We start from the raw sequence: 21175 nt of genomic DNA, 5'->3' as shown, positions 1-21175 counted from the left end.
ATTAGTAAAGCTAAACATTTGGAAATTTAAAATACCCCTCTGAAAGTAATAGGTTAAATAAACCCATGGAACCTATAAAATAATCAGAACTGAATAACAAAAGGACTATTAATCAAAACTAATGGGATGCAGCTGAAATGGTACTAAGAGGCAATTTATAGCCTTAACTAGTACCTTAGAAAAGGAAAATTTATTATCTGAAACCCCACTTAAGAACAAAAGAATTAGCCCATTAAGTAGGCAGAAGGAAATAATATAGACAAAAGAATATCAATAGCATAAAACAAAAAATATAATAGTAAATTAATAAAGACAAAAGATAGTTCTTTGAAAAAGATTAAAATGAACAAACCTCATGTAAGACTGATCAAGACAAAAATAGAGAATGCAAAAATAGAGAAGGCAAAAAAATCAGTATGAGAATGAAAAAGGGCAACAACTCCACTCATTCATAGGCTTTAAAAATATAATTAGAGGGCTTCCCTGGTGGTGCAGTGGTTGAGAGTCCGCCTGCCGATGCAGGGGACACGGGTTCGTGCCCCGGTCCGGGAAGATCCCACATGCCACGGAGCGGCTGGGCCTGTGAGCCATAGCCGCTGAGCCTGCGCGTCCGGAGCCTGTGCTCCGCAACGGGAGCGGCCACAACAGTGAGAGGCCCGTGTACCAAAAAATAAAATTAAAAAAAATAAAAATATAATTAGAGGATATTATAAATACTTGAAGCCAATAAATTTGAAGATTTAGGTAAAATGGACAAGCTCCTTAAGAAACAAAACTTACCAAAACTGACAGGAAAAAGGAAAAAGTAGGAAAAAGTAGAAACTAAATGGTCCTATGATTATCAAAGATAATCCCTCTAGGCGGGAGACACCAAGAAGAGGCTTCTAAAATATCAGAACCGTTCTTTATCTTAAGCTGGATAATGGGTTCATTTTATTACATACACATTTTATCCATTCTTTTGAATGATAAATGTCAATATAAAAATAAGTTACTCTGTTTTAGTTTTTTCAGAAGGGGCTATGGAGATACTCCTTGAATTACAAACATCTAACACGCACACAACATATACCCCCAGAGAGCAGCCTGCTTCCTGGGGTAGAGAATAATAATAGTAAGGGTATAAGGGGGAGGAGGAGGAGAAGAGTCATCAGTATTCATCTTGAGTGCTACTTATGTGCTAAAGACTGAGCTACAAGCTTTATATACATTAATTCATTTAATTTTCACAATAACCCTGTAAGGTATGTTCCACCATTCTCATATCATTAGTAAACTGAGAAACCAGTAGCTGAATCCGGAGAGTTGGAATTCCTAAATTCTTAACTATGGCCTAAGATGGGGATCCACTTGGAGAAAAGGTTCCTCAAGCTCAGATTTCCTTCTTATCAGCTGATGGGAGAAACTAAAAACTTTATTACTCTAGCAAAATCCTTTAAGTAGCTATCATCTCAGGTGACCTTATTTTAAAGTATCACCACAATATCAAAGAAATACTGAACTTCCAACAGTTCTTTGACTCCATTACGAATTTATCACGACACATATCACAGTACTATATATATAGTACTTTAAATTCCAAGTAATCAGCTTGCATATACTTCTTCCCATAGTCACATGAACCAAAACAGAGCTCTTCAGTCAACTGGGGAGAGAAGTACATGAATAAAATTATGAGGCATGCTATGTAGATCCTAAAATGGTGTGTTGATGGTCTATTTCAAGAAAGAAAATTCCCTAACTGTTCTCTGGAATGTCAAATAATTCCAGGTGCAAAAAGAGAAAGTAGTTCTTACGGTAATTCTTCAAGTGAAAGTAACCCACTTCTCCTGGAGGCTGAAGAGGCATAAAATGGGTTTCTTGAAAACTGGCATATGTGAAAAATAGACTAATACATTCCGTACTCCAATATTAAATGTCAATCATATTCTACAGTTAACTTCCCAAAACATACTTAACAAGAGCAGAAATATTGGGTTCAAAAATTAAAATGAACAAAGATACCCACATACTTTTTTTTTTCTTTTACTTACTCTTTACACCCTTTAGATACGTGGGATGGTACTGTATATTTGCAATCCATGATCATTGTCAATGTTTCACTGTCATTGGCCTCTTGAAATGGTGGCTGCCCACACACCAACATGAAAAGGATCACTCCCAGACTCCATATATCTACAAATCAAAGACATACTGTTAAATACTGAATTAGTTAGAAAAAAAAAAACACTGAGAGGAGTAAAAGTACACTAACAAGATTTTATTTTGAAGAGTCAAAAAACCTTCTACAAACAAATGAAAACAAAATATGATGATCCAAAACCTATGTGATGCAGCAAAAGCAGTTCTAAGAGGGACGTTTATAGCAATACAATCTTACCTCAGGAAACAAAAAAAAGCCCAAATAAACAACCTAACCTTACACCTAAAGCAACTAAAGCAACAAAACCCGAAGTTAGTAGAAGGAAAGAAAGCATAAAGATCAGAGCAGAAATAAAAGAAATAGGGATGATGAAAACAATAGTAAAGATCAATGAAACTAAAAGCTGTTTCTCTGAAAAGATAAACAAAACTGACAAACCTTTAGCCAGACTCATCAAGAAAAAAAGGGAAAGGGCTCAAATCAGTTAGAAATGAAAAAGGAAAAGTTACAACAGACACCACAGAAACACAAAGGATCATAAGAAACTATTACAATCAACTGTATGCCAATAAAATGGACAACCTAGAAAAAATGGACAACCTAGAAGAAATGGACAAATTCTTAGAAAGGTACAATCTTCCAAGACTGAACAAGGAAAAAAACAGAAAATATGTATAGACCAATCACAAGTATTGAAATTGAAACTGTGATTAAAACCTCCCAACAAACAATAGTCCAGGACCAGATGGCTTCACAGGCGAATCCTATCAGGCATTTAGAGAAGTGTTAACACCTATCCTTCAGAAACTATTTCAAAATATTGCAGAGGAAGGAACAGTCCCAAACTCATTCGAAGCAACCACCATCACCCTGATACCAAAACCAGAAAAAGATACAACAAAAAAAGAAAATTACAGGCCAATATCACTGATGAGCAGACACAAAAAATCCTCAACAAAATACTAGTAAACTGAATCCAACAATACATTAAAAGGATACCCACACCATGATCAAGTGGGACTTATCCCAGAGGTGCAAGGATTTTTCAATATCCACAAGTCAGTGTGATACACCACATTAACAAACTGAAGAATAAAAACTAGATGATCATCTCAATAGCTGCAGAAGAAGCTTTTCACAAAATTCAACACCCATTTATCATAAAAACTCTCCAGAAAGTGGGCATAGAGGGAACCTACCTCAACATAATAAAGGCTATATATGACAAACCCACAGCAAACATCAGTCTCAACAGTAAAAAGCTGAAAGCATTTCCTCTAAGATCAGCAACAAGACAAGGATGTCCACTCTCACCACTTTTATTCAACATAGTTTTGGAAGTCCTAGCCACAGCAATCAGAGAAGAAAAAGAAATAAAGGGAATACAATTTGGAAAAGAAGAAGTAAAACTGTCACTGTTTGCAGATGACATGATACTATACATAGAAAATCCTAAAGATGCTACCAGAAAACTACTAGAGCTAATCAATGAATCTGGTAAAGTTGCAAAATACTAAATTAACACAGAAATCTGCTGCATTTCTATACACTAACAACAAAAGAGCAGAAAGAGAAATTAAGGAAACAATCCCATGTACCATCACATCAAAAAGAATAAAATACCTAGGAATAAACCTACCTAAGGAGGCAAAAGACCTGTACTCCAAAAACAGTAAGACACTGATGAAAGAGATCAAAGGTGATACAAACAGATGGAAAGATACACCATGTTCTTGGACTGGAAGAACAATATTGTCAAAATGACTATACGGGGCTTCCCTGGTGGCGCAGTGATTGACAGTCCGCCTGCCGATGCAAGGGACACGGGTTCGTTCCCCGGTCCAGGAATATCCTACATGCTGCAGAGCGGCTAGGCCCGTGAGCCATGGCCGCTGAGCCTGCGCATCTGGAGCCTGTGCTCCACAACGGGAGAGGCCACAACAGTGAGAGACCCACGTACCGCAAAAAAAAAAAAAAAAAAAAAAAAAAATGACTATACGATCCAAGGTAATCTACAGATTCAATGCAATCCCTATGAAATAAATTACCAGTGGCATTTTTTCAGATCTAGAACAAAAAATCTTAAAATTTATACGGAAATACACAAGATCCCGAATAGCCAAAGCAATCTTGAGAAAGAAAAACAGAGCTGGAGGAATCAGGCTCCCCGACTTCAGACTATACTATAAAGTTACAATAATCAAAACAGTATGGCACTGGCACAGAGACAGACTTACAGATCAGTGGAACAAGATATAGAAAGCCCAGAAATAAACGCATGTACCTATGGTCAATTACTCTATGATGAAGGAGGCAAGAATATACAATGGAGAAAAGACAGCCTCTTCAATAAGTGGTGCTGGGAAAACTGGACAGCTACATGTAAAAGAACGAAATTAGAAGATTCTCTAACACGATACACAAAAATAAACTCAAAATGGATTAAAGACCCAAATGTAAGGCCAGATACTATCCAACTCTTAGAAGAAAACACAGGCAGAACACTCTTTGACATAAATTTCAGGAATATCTTTTTGGATCAACTTCCTAGAGTAATGAAAATAAAAATAAACAAATGGGACCTAACTGAACTCCAAAGCTTTTGCACAGCAAAGGAAACCATAAACGAAACGAAACGCAACGCAACCCACAGAGTGGGAGAAAATATTTGCAAACAATGTGACCAACAAGGGATTAATCTCCAAAATATACAATCAGCTCATGCAGCTCAGTATCAAAAAAACAAACAACCCAATCAAAATATGCACAGAAGATCTAAAGAGACATTTCTCCAAAGAAGACATACAGATGGCCAAGAGACACATGAAAAGATGCTCAACATCACTAATTATTAGAGAAATGCAAATCAAAACCACAATGAGGTATCACTTCACACGGGTCAGAATGGCCATCATCAAAAAGTCCACAAACGATAGGGGACTTCCCTGGTGGTCCAGTGGCTTAGACTCTGTTCTCCCAACATAGGGAGCCTGGGTTCAATCCCTGCTCAGGGAACTAGATCCCACATGCCACAACTAAAGATCCCGCATGCCACAACTAAAGATCCCACGTGCCACAACTAAAAGATCCCTCATGCTGAAACGAAGATCCTGTGTGTGGCAATGAAGATCCCGTGTGCCACAACTAACACCCGGTGCAGCCAAATAAATAAATAAATAATTTTTTTAAAGTCTACAAACAATAAATGCTGGAGAGGGTGTGGAAAGAGGGGAACCCTCCTAGAACCCTCCTACCCTGTTGGTGGGAATGTAAATTGGTACAGCCACTATGGAGAACAGTATGGAGGTTCTTTAAAAAACTGAAAATAGAGATACCATATGATCCAGCAACCCTACTCCTGGGCATATTACCTGGAGAAAACCATACTTTGAAAAGATACATGCAACCCCATGTTCTTTGCAGCACCATATACAATAGCCAAGACATGGAAGCAGCCTAAATGGCCATCAACAGATGAATGAAGAAGATGTGGTACATATATACAATGGAAAATTACTCAGCCATAAAAAAAGAATGAAATAATGCCATTTGCAACACAGATGGACCTAGAGATGATCATACTAAGTGAAGTCAGACAAAGACAAATATATGATATCACTTTTATGTGGAATCTAAAAAATGATACAAATGAACTTATTTACAAAACAGAAACAGACTCACAGACTTAGCAAACAAACCTATGGTTACCAAAGGGGAAAGGGCGGGGAAGGGATAAATTAGGAAGTTAGGATTAACATATACACACTACTATATATAAAAGAGATAATTACAAAGACCTACTGTATAGCACAGGGAACTCTACTCAATACTCTGTAATAACCTATGTGGGAAAAGAATCTGAAAAAAGAACTGATATAGGTATATGTATAACTAAATCACTTTGCTGCACACCTCAAACTAACACATTGTAAATCAACTTTACTCCAACATAAAATAAAAATTTTTTAAAAACATAAAACAAAATTTTAGAAAAGCATTTATACCTCAAAGTAAACAGATCTAGGGGAGAGAACTTAAGCCTCCGTCAGGCAGGGAAGGTAGGTATCTGTCGTATTCCCTGTTTTCATATTCACTTAAGACCCAAGCAAGTGCCAGGCACATAGGGAATGGTCAATAAATGTTCAATGAAGAAATGAATTAATTCATTTATTAATGGCAAGAACATCAACTGGAAAGTACCTATCAAGGTTCCCAAACCAATGGACACACACTGCCATTTTTCCCATTATATTATACACCAGAGATAAAACTAAGATACTAATACTCTGAAACATGAAAAGGGTTTTCCCTAAGGTCACGATTGTCCAGGTTGTTCTTAAACCTCAATCCTGGTCAGGTAACCAAATCATGTTACAGACAAGAAAATTAAAGCTCAGAGAGGAGAAAAATATTCCTGGGCTGGGATATCAATGAGGAAAAAGACTGATTATGTATTACTTCAGAGGAAAGAACTAGGACTGAAGGTATAGTAACCAGAAGGCACACTTTGACTTAAACAGCAGATGCTACTTAATAAAACCATGATAACACTGGAAAAGGTAGTAAGTTTCCCATCACTTTAAGTATTCCAGCAAAGGCTGGGGTAACCATCAGTTTAACCTCCTGCAATAAGGCACTCCTGTACTGGCTGGAAAGCTGGACTAGCTGACATCTGAGGACCCTCTCAACACTAACCCCTATGGTAACAAATAACCCCCTACTTCTTGCCACTAAATAAAAAACAAAGCCATCACTCAGATGGAAAAATAATGGCTCAATTTAGGAAGGCCATCACAAGTCATTCATTCATTCGTTCCAGAAACTAAAGTATAGACGTGATTATATGAACATGCACGTAACACGACATCAATTCAAGAAGCTTTCTAGACCATGAAAGGCTTAGAAGAGAGTAAGGGGCAGGCCACAAGGCCCTTGTCACCACATCTGTTAACACTCAACCTCTCTTTTCTTTTAAGCTTAAACACCCAAAATTATGTAGGTTCCATGAGAATTAAAACTTGTTAATAAAGTACCTTTTCCTTGGTCCAGATTAAACAGAGGGCAATAAAGGCAGAAACCCAAAAGTTACACACACTGTGATTTTTTTATATATACAATAAATTTTACTAAGGATGCTCCAATAGAAATTAGTGAAGGAGATGGGGAAATCTACTAAAATTAAAACATTTATATAAATGAGAACGAAAGGGACCTGAGGATCACTCAGTTCAAACCCTTGGCTCTGCAGTGTTCCCAAGAGGCTGCCTGGCATTACTTTGTTGGATGCATGAATTATCTTACTGCCCCAGGACAGCAAGGTGTCTCAGGGCTCCACTCCACTCATTGACCCACATTTCTTCATCTTCATTTTGGAATCCAGAGGGCCATCCCCATTCAAAGTCGAACAATCTCAGTAATGGTGGTTAGCTGCACCTGTTTTTTTAAATATTCAGTGAGAAGAATTTATAACCCCAATTCTAGGAATACCTTATTAAGATTTTTAAAAGGAAACTTATAGAGTTGACGTTTAACTTAAACTCTCTTTGTACAACGCGAACCTGCTATGTCTGGTCACCTGCTCCAACTCCCAAGCCACCACTGTGAACAACTGGCAATTACAATTATTCTCCCTTTAATGCGTGTGTCCTTCATTTTACAAAACAGTCATAATCTAGAAATTAACTGTAAAGTAAACCCACCTTTTCACTGATGTTCATTACACAAGGAGGGACGCTTCTGTTTATAATATAAACATTTAAATATATATATATGTATATAACATATAATTATATACATATATATAATAGTCCCAAAGAAAGAGGGGATTTTAACTGGCTTACAATACAAATGCATAATCATAAAAATCAGGATAGTTAAAATAAAAACTTTCTTCTGTTGTTACAATATTGACAATGCCTACTGCTACTACTGTAACCAAACCTAACCATTAATACATATACACTTGAGATATAATAAATTCATATATTTCCATATAAATCCTAAAAACACAATAATTTTTATGAGTTTGGCTACATTATTTCTTCTACCATCTCATACTCTGCGGATAAACTAGTTTGGTTTTTTAATTTTCTCTATGCTAAACTGGCGATGATACCTGACAGTACAATTATACAAAACCGATGATTTAAAAATACAACAAATAATATAAATATCAACTAATAATTACCCCAAATTCTAATTTGGTTCAAGAAACTTTCTTTTCCTGTTAAATATTAACCTCAACGGCAACAAGGAAGTCCAATTATTTGGAAATGTTCTCTTCTGGATCATTTGCCCAAGCAAGCTAACACACTCTGTTAGGAACTGATGCATGGTTAGAAGACTAGAAAAGAAAAACAACATAAATATATACACTGTTTCCACTGTTTTCAGTTAGGGTTCAAATAATTTCTGAACATGGAAATGCTTACAGTTTGAGAAACTCAGAAATACAATTCTATGGCAAGTAGTTTCCAAAGCTAAACGACATGATTTGAAGCATGTAAACTGTTGAAGAACGGCAGTGTAACTGAGGGGGTAAAGTTCTGGAAAGGGCAAATAACCCTCTCACGGACACGACATTATTCAAGGGACCATTTAGTCCATTTACTTATTTTCCAGACTTTTTCTCTTCTTACTCTACTTTTTGTCTTTGAATCATTAACTTTTCCATCCTAGGGGCCAAAGGAAAGAGATAAAAACAGTCACTAAACAAACACGAAGTATGGCTTTAACCAAGTTATCGAAAAATATGTTTCCCATCTTGAAAATGAGAATAGTTACTTCCTCTTAAAGCTGCTGTAGGCATTAAACGGATAAGAATCGAATCCATGGTTAAGTATTCAGGACAGAGACCGGCACACAGAAAGCATTCCCAAGGAAGCTGCTGCCGCCCCGCTCTCATTCACCTGTGCCAGGTTCTGTCTAGGCACAGTGAACACAAAAATAAACGAGACACCCTTGCCCTTTTGGGGCTCCTAATTCACTGTGAGAAACAGACAGCAGGTAACAGAAACAGAAAGCAGGTAAGCTCAAGAAGGCACAAAGCCAACACAGCGAGGAAAAACTAAGAGACTGAGGGGAGGCAGGAGGAACAAGGAAGGCCTTTTAGTAATTCAGGTTATTAAAAAAAAAAAGGTGATAACTCAGGAGTTTGGTCCCCAGGACCACACATCTGGTGTTACAGGACTAAGAATGGAATCAAGAAAGATTATCTATGATATTTCACTCAAAATAGGGGAGGGAGGGGGTACTTGTCTTAATAAAAATTCATTTTAGTGGATATTTTAAATTACCTTTTCCATAAAAAAAATAACTTGCTAATAAAACTACAAACTCCCAAGGCGTAGATCATAGCCTAAGCTTGAGATCCTAGGACCACAAGGGACCCACCAAGTCTGTAATTGGGGGCGGGGGGGGGGGGGGAGGGATGAGTAGGGAAAGTTAGATAAAGAGCATGGAACGGGGACTTTACATTATTTTCATTAAAAAAAATGTCAGTGGAATTGTCTATTCATACTAAAGGTCCACAGGTTAACAAACATCAACCACCTGAAAAATCAAATTTAATGTTGATACTACTACCTGAAGCATATGTTTTTATTTCAGACCCAGCTATAGACCCTTGGTTAATAATAGAAAAAGAAAACATCACTTCATAAATACAGTTCCTTTGGTTAAAAAAAAAAAATCTTCCAACTCATGGAAGGGGAAGGAGTAGAAAGATAATGAAGTCTTCGTTAGTATAAAGGGTGGGAATTACCGGTCCCCTTACTGGCTCTCAAGGTAGCCAGAAGTAAGATCACAAGAATGAGCACTGAAGTCTCATCTGCTAACATTCAGTAGGTCAATTCATCATAATACAATTGAATTATGCTATCTCTAGGGTTGGAGGTGGAGTTTATGTTACTAAGTTCATTTAGGCAGGCTAACAAAAGATCAAAACGAAAACAAAACAGAGTAAGAGTGATTACTTTGAGGAAGAGTAATTGCCAAAGGGCGTGGAAGGGAAAATGTCACAACTACTGAAAGGTTTTCTGAAAAATAATTTCTGAAGTGAATTATCTAGACAGCAAAAGAACAAACAGGGATTAGAAAGTAATAAAAATGGGAAGACCAGAAGAAAGATTTTAAGTAGAACCCTCTATTTTTTCCCTCCGGCTTTCTTTTATCAGTGTAGCCAAGAGTCATGAAACAAGCAACAGGAATAGAATGTTCTAAAACCACTACAGATGAGCTAGGGACCAGCACCTTTTATAACACCACTCACAACTGGCAGGATTTATGCAATCACTTTGCAGTTCCAACTACGGTCACTAGCAACTGACATATGACCCAATACTAATGTTAAAGGGAATGTTTTCTTAGAATAGCAAGTACTGTTGCAGAAGTGTGTAGGTCCCAGGAGTTCTATAACAAAACCTAGAGCCTTTGTTTCTTGTATGATATTCAGAAACCTAATCTCTATGGTCCACTGATGTGAATTCCTATCTACATAGTAAGAACTGCTCATCTGCATTCAAAATCACCTAGAGCTCTGGTTTTCATGGATTCTTTCTTGCTCTGAACAAGATCGGTGGCTGCTTCTACGGGACATAACTAGAGACCGTTCTGAAAGTAGAAAACTGTCAGGTCATTTGAACTAACAGTGTAAGACTGAGGCAGAAGAGGAATGAAGAATGTGAACATGTCTTAGGATGGCTCTATTATTTCTGGTTTTATCAACACTCTAGTTGGAAGCAAAGTTGTATTATTTAACAAGGAATCACTTCTTCTCTTTAAAGAAAAGAGTGAGAATGAATGTCGACATCTCATACCTACTTGAAAAAACTTCTTTCCCAGACCTGAATCCACCTAAATGTGCCTTGGGGACTTCAAAAATCAGTGCTGCCCAAACAAAGCTTATCATCTTTTACCCAAACCTATTTGTCCTCATTTGTATTCTAACTTGGTCAATGACACCTTCACCCGCCCAATCAAAGCTCGGGAGACCTCCCAGACTCTACACTCCGTGGGTCCTCTGACTTCCACGTCAGGGAGATCGTGCCAACTCCGGTATGTGCTTAGACACAGCGGTTTCCACCACTGACCCTCACGTTCCCTGAGGTCTCCCCACACTGCCCTCCAACCTGGGGAGCTGGGCCAGCTGGTGACTTCAGCCTGACCACAGCAAGCTGTAACTACAGATGTTCTCCTGTCCTCCTCCACTGCTCAGAGCTCCGTGAGTGCAGCGTCTGTCTCCTGCACCCAGGCAGTCCTGCTCAAGAGAGGTCTGCTGAACGGAGTGAGCCTGAAACCATAAAACAAAGTAGTACTTCTGCAAATGCCGTGTGGGTAGAGCCCCCAGGAGGCAGATGAAGCGGAAGTTTGAGGTACAGAGGCAGTGAGCAGCTAGTGAGAGGGAAAGGAGACTAAGAAGGGCTCGGGGTACAGTGCGGGGGTGTGGAGGTCAATGAGGACAAGCTGCAGTGTCAGCTGTTTAAGGCCTTATGCAAACTTGTTTTTTTAAGTCGCACGAAAACAGGGAAAAGTTCGAGAAGTCAAAGGTTATCAGTCACACACTGTGGAACTACACACATTCGCACAAATCCACACCAGACAGGCAGCAGACACTCTTCCTACTCGGCATTCTTTCCTAAGTCACTTTACGAGCCTGATTTTGATACCAGTTAGGAAGTGAACGTCACAGATGAAGAAGGAAAGATAAGACAAGCTAAAACACAATAGTTGTGTGATTTCTTTCAGTATAGCCTAAGGAAAAGAGCATGCCTGGGCTAAAGCGTCAGAGACCTAGGTTCAAACCCTACCTTGGCCATTGAACTAGCTATGTATTCTTGGCCAAGTCACCCGACTTCTTCACATCTTAGTTTTCTCTTCTTTAAAATGTGGACACCACTACTTATCTGGTACTTTCTGAGAGGCTCACAGGGTGTCTGGGCAAACAGTGCTACATGTATCACTGCAGAGCCTGCAAGAATCATAAACGGTCACACCTTTAGATATAGGAGTGGGACTGGCGAGAGAAAGCAAAAGGGATTTTATACTTTTTATTAAATATATTTCTGTATTATTTGAATTATCTTACAAGAACATTCATTTATTACTTGTAAAAAAGAAGTAATTAGAAATTAGCTGTGCTTAATATTCTGATGTGCACATACTTTAACTGAATAAGCAGAAACCTCTTTATAGGAATGTCAAAGATATTTTTAAAAAAGTCTAGAAACGTTCTCTAGTCACTGAGCCTGTGACTCTTAGCCTATGGTCTGGGGACATTCGGTTCTGCAGGGTTCCCTTAATGGCTTCGTAGACCAATCTGCCCGTAGCATGAATACCTACAGTAGGAAATAAATTACTTTTCATTTTTAGCACAAATAATTTCCTTCAAGGATTAAGAAAACTCAAATACGAACCCACTGATGTTTCATAAGTACCCCTGAGAGTCTTACAGAATGTGATGAAAGAAAAAAGGGCAGAGTTATATGGGTCCAGACTCTCTGGATGACCTGTTTTCCTGGTGGTATCTCGGTACCACAGTGTCTAGGGAGAGGATCTGGGTCTCATGAAGCCTGGGAAGGGGTCAGGGTAGTGCTGCTGGCTGGGTCACCCTCTAGTTCTACTCCCCTGCTTCAGGACAAGCCTGAGGGTTCTCAAGGGGAGGTGAGTCTGACGCCAGAGGCACCACAGTCACCCACCTTGGGCACATTCCCCAAGTCAGTCTGGATGCTCTGGCTTCCTAGAAACTTCCACCCTCAGAACAATCCTTCGAAGTACTGATTTCTACACACCCTGGTGAAGCAAGAATCAGTTACAAACTCACACCTTTCCAAAATCAGATCTTTTATTAAAAAGAAACCTTATGAAACCTAAATACTTCCTTTTACAAGCTTATGAGAAAAGTCTCTAACTTTTGTCCAATTTTATTATACTAGTCACAAAGCCTAAAATGTTCATATATGAGAAATATTTTTTTAAATGTGGAAACAAGTGCCATCAGGATGGCAACATGCATGAGTACATTCTTCGACTACGAATTTCAACGTGGACACTTTTCAAAGACGGGGTGTACGGGAGCACTGCCTCATCGTGGACACTCAGGGACTTGGATTTTGTTTTAAGAAGTGATTTTACATGATTATGACACAAATATGACAAATGCAAAGTGATTTCACAATCTGGCTCGGATCTAGAAAGTAAAAATGTTCAGGTTCAGTACGAAACCTAAAAATGTCGAAGTCAATTGTCTAATCAAACAATACCAACTCTGCAGACTAAAGAACAAATCTGAAGCCTGCACGAACTTGATGCTTTAGTTTAATAGCTAGTGGAGAGTTCTGATGTTTTCTTATATTGATTTTAAAAACACTGAGCCTTTTGCATAAAATTGAGGTGTGCTAACATGAGACAAATATACAAGCCATTACAATATCAGTTAATAAAAATCACCTGCATATACTGACTCTTGAGGGTTCTCTTTCAAAATGCAACAAACACAGCTTTCTGGGCACAGAGATACGAAGTCAAATGAGGTGTGTCCTTTAACCGATCACAGCATTACCCTAGACTTCCTAAAATGTTAAACTTGTCAAGAGACTTTAACGTTATCATTTGAGGATAAAAAGAAATAAACTTTAAAATTGTGTATTTGCTATAAAAAGATTCAAAATTCAAAATATTAGTTCTTGAAATGTTTGTTCTGGTTAGTTCTCCCTGCATAATGCCTAGTCATATGGTTTAAAAATGTATACAAGCTATTCTCCTACATTAAAAAAATCAACACATCTTTCTAGGGATTACAATAAACACAACCTGGTTGGTTCTACATCGGATTATAACTTTTAGATTCCTTCATATTAAAACTTTAGCTAGAGAGTTCTCTCAAATATAACCACACATTCCCTGTATTTAAAAGTTAACGCTTACTTTCTTCAGATTATGAAATACATGTTTAATGACAGTTAGTTTCTATTAGCAGCCTGGGGGAAGCTCCCCCATTCCCAACACCACAGTCTTTCATATTAGCCTATTAGAGAGGTAAAGATATTAACAGATTTGTTTTAATTTGCACTGTCCTGATTATCTCCTCCCAATTTCTCCAAGGTATAATTTACATACACTAGAATTCACCACTGTCCGTGCGCATCTCTGCCAGTTCTAACAAATGTAGTCACGGAACTACTATCACAACCGAGACAGAGATACAGAGCATCACTCCAGAAAGTTCCCTGTGCCTCTTTGCAGTCAACAACTCCTCCTCCCAGCCCAGCCCCTGGCAACCACGGGTCTGCTTTATGTCCCGAAAGTCTTGCCTGTAAGTGGACTCATACGGCGTGTAGTCTCTGAAGTCTGGCTTTCTTCACTGACGCCTCTGAGATCTGTCCATGTGGCTGCGCGGGCCAATAATTCATCATTTTTTATTGCTGAGTGGTGTCCCTTTACACAGGTGTTCCACAGTTTATTTAAGATTGAGACCATGGTGAATAAAGTCACTAAAAACATCTGTGCACAGGTGCTCATGCAGATTTAAATTTTCATTAGCCTTGGGCAAATACCTAGGAGTGGGTTTGCTAGGTCACATGTTAGCTTTATTAGAAACTACCCCATGATATGTGTGGGTTTATTTATGGATTCTTTATTCTATTCCACTGATCATACCCTTTTGCTAATACCATACAGTCTTGATTACTGTAGCTTTATACTAAGTCCCAAATATTCTAATTACTCTTAAGGTTAACCTCTTCCTTCTTTATCGGCTATTTATATGACTTGTAAATCGACTCCTCACTTGTCTTTAGAAGAGTTTTCTCATTGATTTGTAAGAGCTCTTTCTACAGTAAGAATAGTTATCAACTATATTACAAATTATATCCCCAGTTTGTTTCCATCATAATTTTGTTTTAAACATATATGCACCGTACCCATAAACTGTAATCAAATCGATCACCATTTCTTTATAATTCCTGTTTAGAAAGGCCAAGATCTTATGAGTATTCAACTTTTTTTTTTGCCGGGGGGGGTGGGGAGGCTTAATTCTTCATATACAAATCCTGAATTCACCTGGAATTTACTGTGACATATGACATAGGTAGGGATCTATCATCCCTTCTTCTTGAAATATTTAATTATTCCAGTATAACTTATTAAATAATTCTTCCCCTGATGCCTTCTGATAATGGAGGAATTTTAAATTATTAGGGCCTCTTCTTTTTTCTACCTCACTTAAAATCACCAGCTAAAGAATCATGGTAAGATACAGAGGTGCCCTTGGGCATCAGTCCTTATACTAAAGGGCCACAAAGCAGAAACTGATGTGTCTGTTCAGCAAGTATATGGCACCACTATTTGCCAGGCACTGTGCTAGGTGCTGAAATGTAATCCTCATAAGACCTTAGAGGTTGGCAATGAAGGGAGAATTTCCAGGAGAGCGGGCACTGCTGCCCTTGGTGTCCTGGGCCCTGCCACAGTTCATTTCTGTTCATTCATTTACAGAGATGAATGAATGTTACAACCACCTGGCTTATAAAAGATAGCTCCACCTTATCTTCCATCTAAGATTCCCCTTTTAGAGTTGCTTCCATGGCAAGCATGTATCTCCCTCTACCTCCAAAAGTACCCAGAAGCCCGGATAAAAGCCTGGACTCCAGGTAACAAAGGGGCAGATCATGTTTTTAAGAGTTTTCAATTACGATTTCTTGATTCCTCCTCATCTCTTGTTGCTATCAGTGTGCCGGCCTCTAGGAGGTCCCTTTGCTACCTATCAGCTGAAGGCTACAAAAATAAACTTATTCAACTTGCTAGAATTTTATGTAAAATTAACTAATAAATAAGGATATGAGTGAGACCCTGAATGGCAACTGTAAACAAAATACACGAGCTCTGTGCACGGGCTGAGGGCAGGCCATTTCAGCATGCCAGCAGCCTTTGATTGCTTGCTTTCTGGTGCTCTACTGTGTTCGGGATGACTCAGGAACTCATCTAAAGAAAGGGCTCCATAAGTACTTTCCCTAATTGGTAGGAGACACTGATAGCTAAGGATGCTGAAGCTCGTTTCTCCTACATAAAGTAACACAAGAACAATTTCAGAAAGCTTCCTCACCATATGAAAAGCTACTCCCTTCATTCCCTTGATAGCAGCCGCAAGAGTCAAAGGTTAGCAAGTCAGGGAACACAAATTCTCTACCTATTCTTGCCTCCGCTGATTGATGAGTTCATTTCACTACTGAAGCTAGATGGTAAGTCCAAGAAATTCTTATCAAGCTGTTTACTGACAACTTGGTCACACAACTATCCTTGAGACAGACAGCACTGTACACCACCCATAAACTGATGACTGAGGAAGAGAATCAGGACTAACCTAAAGCCGCCAGGAACCTTCTGCCCCCAGGGAGAATATAATGGGTTGTAGCAGACTGAAGGTCCTGCTCTAACAACTAGAAGCAAAAGGATAACTTGCAGAGATCATGATTTTAAGGCCTCGGGAGCAACAGGAATAGATGAACTAAAATTCCAGATTGGAAAGAGCCCTTTCTAGAGCTAAGGCAGAAATTCAAACAAGAATCATGTGACCTCCAGAGTTTCAATGGATCACAAATGTTCCTGAAAAAGGTGAAGCCCAATCAACTTATATTACACTATAACTAAAAGAGTATCTTAGGTATAACATCATTTTTAAAACCCTGAAAACCAGGTAAGGTTAGGAAAATATAGCTACTCTGATGTAAGAATATAAGCTTACAGTGAACTGGTATCTAACGTCTCATGTATCAGTCAACTGCTATCTGTATCTATTAGTCTCTTAAGAATTTGTTAAACCAGTTTCAGCCCTCTAGAAACAAATTACCACTGCATACAAAGCTGGGAAGCACACTCTGGAACATGGGGTTCACACCATCTGAGGGGCCTCCCTGCATCTATTAGAGCTCCCAATCCACGTTAAGTCTCTTTTAAACTGTAACAAGAACCTCCAAAGGTCAGTGAAGAGTTAATACATACAAACTCTGTTAACACAAAATGCGTTTAAAAGAAAAGAAATCTTACCTAACACACCAAGTACCTACAGATTAAGTCTATTTTAGTTTTAAAAAATAAAAAGAACACTGTACCTGCAATGACTTGATGTTCCTTTTGGAAGTAGGCCTATCTAAAACCTTACCTCCAATTTTCCAATACAATCTTCCCAAGTCATAGCTAGGAAACTAAAAACACAACAAGGAAAATGAGAGCTCTAATAAATAAAACGAATTAGATATGCACAGAAAACACTCACTATTCCACACCTATATTTTATGCCCCAAAGCTTATTTCGAAAGTGCTTGAGCTTATTCCTTCTGTCAGAAAGTTGTGGACCCACTTTTTACTCAGCCCCAAGGTCAAATCTAAAAAGGGGCTTCACAGTGGTCCATAAAACACCTCAGAAACTGCACCTCTGCATCTCTCCGAACAGAGGCACCACAGCTTTCATCAGACTCATGGTGAGTCTAGGACTCATTAAATACATATATAGAAGGGCAAGAAAGGGGGCTTCCCTGGTGGCGCAGTGGTTGAGAGTCCGCCTGCCGATGCAGGGAACACGGGTTCGTGCCCCGGTCCGGGAAGATCCCACATGCCGCGGAGCGGCTGGGCCCGTGAGCCATGGCCGCTGAGCCTGCGCGTCCGGAGCCTGTGCTCCGCAATGGGAGAGGCCACAACAGTGAGAGGCCCGCGTACCGCAAAAAAAAAAAAAAAAAAAAAAAAAAAGAAGGGCAAGAAAAAGGAGCACTGAAGTGACCAAAGTCATCAGGAGGGGCCATGGAGGGCCCACGATTAACCTTTGCAAAGAAGTTCAGAAGAACGTACATTTCTTACTCTCTGTAATGTTTATTCATTTGAACATTAAGAGCTTGCTGTGTTTACCAGGAGATGAGGATGGGACACAGATACAAACACAGTTCCCTCTCTCCAGGATCTTACTACTGAACAAGGGGGACAAGTGAGCCATCTGGAGTGACTAGGCTTGGCATCACCCCATCCAATTCCAAAGGGAAAAGGCACTCAGGGCATATGTCCTCTGCAACTCATCACTCTCTTTTTTCAGCCATTCACAAGCCTTCTATTATTTTTTATCCAACAAACTAGAGTGCCTACTCTGTGCCTGGCTGCATCCCAGGCACCAGAATTTAGATGTATCTATGAAGAGGGTCTCACTTCACAATCTTATTTTCCTACTCACCAGACATTGCCACAAATGCTGAGGGCCCACAATTTTTTCCTTAGGTTCCAGGGTTTAAAACAATTCTGAATTAAAGTTTTAAAATATTAAATTAGGCACTGTCTTATACTATACTGGATGTAACTTTAAACACATCACCATCAGGCTAACAAATCAATAAAAATTAGCTAAGATACACCAATGTTTTCCAAAGACAGTGTAGATTATATAGAAAATGTGCTATACAGAATGATGGGACCAAGACATGAAAAATGGTGAAGGGCACGAATTGGCATCATAGCTGTAAGGAAGCATCAGCTCCACACAGGAGTCTCTGCTGGTGAACTTGGCCTAGCTCCGGGTGTCCTGTGCCATGTCTGCTCTCCACCTTTGTCTACTGAAGTCCACATTAACATGTGAGGATCTGACTGACAGAAGCCATAGTCCTTGAAAGAAGTAAACCACACTCTGTGTGTTAAGGTGATTGTGAAAGCGCTGCCCAAGCAGCCACCCTGGGAGTCATGACAGGACCTGCTGGGCAGGGTTTCCCCAGAAAGCGGGACCTGTGGTTGACTAGCCCCGCCAGGCCCACCTCAGGGAGCGCACGGGAGAGAGAGGAAGCCGGCACCCTGACGTAAGCAGACACACATCCTTCAGCAGTTCTCAAACACACAACGGTCACTCCACAGGCCATTCAGAGCTCTGAGTCTCTTCAGCAATGTGCACTCTGACTGAAAGGATTCCAAATTTCCTGTGTCACTGAGTTTGTTCTACTATATTTTGTTTTGTGAACTAGCCTTTTCTTTAACAGGTTTATGCTTCTCCCCACAAAAAAAACGCTTAAAAGACACCCAAGCAGATTATGATGTTTTCAACTCCCCAAAGGTTTCCTAGGCTACAACCTGAAGTGCAGATAAGTGGTTTTGGTTTCCATATGTATTTCTGTATTAAAATAGTTACTGTTTTGGATGTTTTGAACAACTCTTCTGAAGTTCCAAGAAACGAACCAGTTATCAAATAAACATCAGGACTTTCATTTGTTTTTTAAAAATCTAACCAGAACACACACACACACACACACACACACACACACACACACACACACACACACATCTTCTTTAGAAGTCAACCTACTCCCTGAACACAAAAAACCTAACATTCTAAAAGTTAAACACAACTAAAAACACAAGCGGGAAAGCACACGTGCACAGGCCTGCCCTTCCCCCAGTTTTCCCATGCATCCAGCATTTCAGAAGTTCCCCCAGGACAAATTTCCAGAGGAGCGAGCACCTCAGGAAGGAAAATGAGGCCAATGCAGCCCCACAGAAACATGAAGGCGTCGTGTTTCTCCTCCAAAGGAGCACATGCTGAGACAGTTCGAGCTGCTGGCTGCAGGGGGTCTTCATTCACCTAAACCCTACAACAGTCCTAAGGCGGGAACGGTTCCTACCCCCCCTGCGCAGAGAGATGAGTCAAGTGGGGAAGGACATCGGCTGGGTGGGGAGAAGGTGAGGCCTGAGGGCAGGGGGCTGGGAGACAGGAGGACCCTGAGGCTGGGCTGGGGTGGGAGGAAGGTGACTGACGGGCCGTGTGGCTGGAGCTGGGCAGCGACAGGGAAAAGTGGGAGGGAAAGTCAGGGAAGAAACGGGGGGGGGGGGGGGGGGGGGGGGAGCCGACCTTGAGGGTCATGCGGCCACAGGGAGGACTCCAGTTTTGACTCTGTGTGAAATGGAAAGTCTTTAAGGTGTTGTGAGCAGAGGAGTGACATAACAGACTCCAGTTTTCAAAGGAACTGAGAAGCACTGTTTTCCTCCTCGGTGGGGGTTACCTGAGGCTGCCGCCTCGGGCTGCAGACCCGAGAAAGCCCCTGCTTACAGCCCTCCTTAAAGCTGCTCCCCAGGGCAACTCCGACTCGCCCTCGCCCCAAGCCCCAGAAGCCACCTCTCCCCGGAACTGTCAGTATCTGAGAAGGGCAACAGCACGGAACAGAGAAAAGGAAAGCTGCTTGCAAAATCCCTTCTCTTACCTTCTTCCTAAGATACACGCACTCATGCGTATCAGCCCAACTCTTACCTCCTCAGTCAGAATACCCGAAGACTCAGGTCAGAGCTGGGCTCTAGTCTGAAAAGTAGGTGAATAGTAACTTCCGGTTTTTATTCTAACAGGACCTGCAGTTACCAGCCCTGCACACCTGTGTCTTTCCACAGGATTTTAGGGGGAGTAAGTGGTGCACTAAGGTCTACCTAAAACAAAACCAAACCCCTGTCTAGTTAATAGTAGTCAGAGCCCTTAGAAAACTGCAAAGGTGCTGTAAATCTTCTGGACGAAGAAAACGACTTTAAATGAGGCAACCTTCTGACCACAGTGGAAGGGAAGCAGGCAGGACAGTCTCTGGGCTCCTCAGGACAAGGGACCCTGACGGCTGTTTAGCTTCAAGTTCCAGGCACTGGAGAGGCATTAGAAAACATTTCCAAGGGACCTGAAATTTGGTTTTCACTTACTTATCCCTAAATGAACACAGAATGTGACTAAAAATGGGGGGGGCGGGAGGTGGAGAGAGGTGGAGGGGAGAAATTTAAACTCAATTCTCAACATCAAAAAGAATATACATTCTCGCTCACTCTTTTGAACCTGAAGGTTAAAAAAATTTTTTTTCCCCTAACGCTTATTATCTAAAGAATATTAGAATTAAAATACTGGGAATCTTTTTTCCACTAACGGCTAAAAACATCTGATTCTATGCGTCTGAATCAGCGGTAGGGAAGGCTAGATGCATATCAGAATCTCATGAAAGCTTCTGGTTGTGGGACTATCAGAATCAATCTCTAGCAGGGTTGCCCAGGCAA

The 21175-nt window shown here is 40.1% G+C and overlaps 1 protein-coding gene across 8 annotated transcripts in view; it reads right to left on the bottom strand.

The window, feature by feature from the left end:
* The window catches only part of SNRK (SNF related kinase), a 134910-nt gene that overhangs the window by 12899 nt on the left and 100836 nt on the right, over positions 1–21175 (bottom strand). For all 8 annotated transcript variants that reach the window (XM_032648599.1, XM_032648593.1, XM_032648597.1 and 5 more), the window contains one exon: positions 2034–2175. In XM_032648599.1, the coding sequence (XP_032504490.1) occupies positions 2034–2175 (142 nt within the window). The remainder of the gene's footprint in view (positions 1–2033; positions 2176–21175) is intronic.

The sequence above is a fragment of the Phocoena sinus genome, chromosome 11, assembly GCF_008692025.1.
Source record: "Phocoena sinus isolate mPhoSin1 chromosome 11, mPhoSin1.pri, whole genome shotgun sequence".
Lineage (NCBI taxonomy): Eukaryota > Metazoa > Chordata > Mammalia > Artiodactyla > Phocoenidae > Phocoena > Phocoena sinus.
Note: the sequence above shows the minus strand (reverse complement) of the source record. Positions and strands in the feature narration are given on the sequence as shown.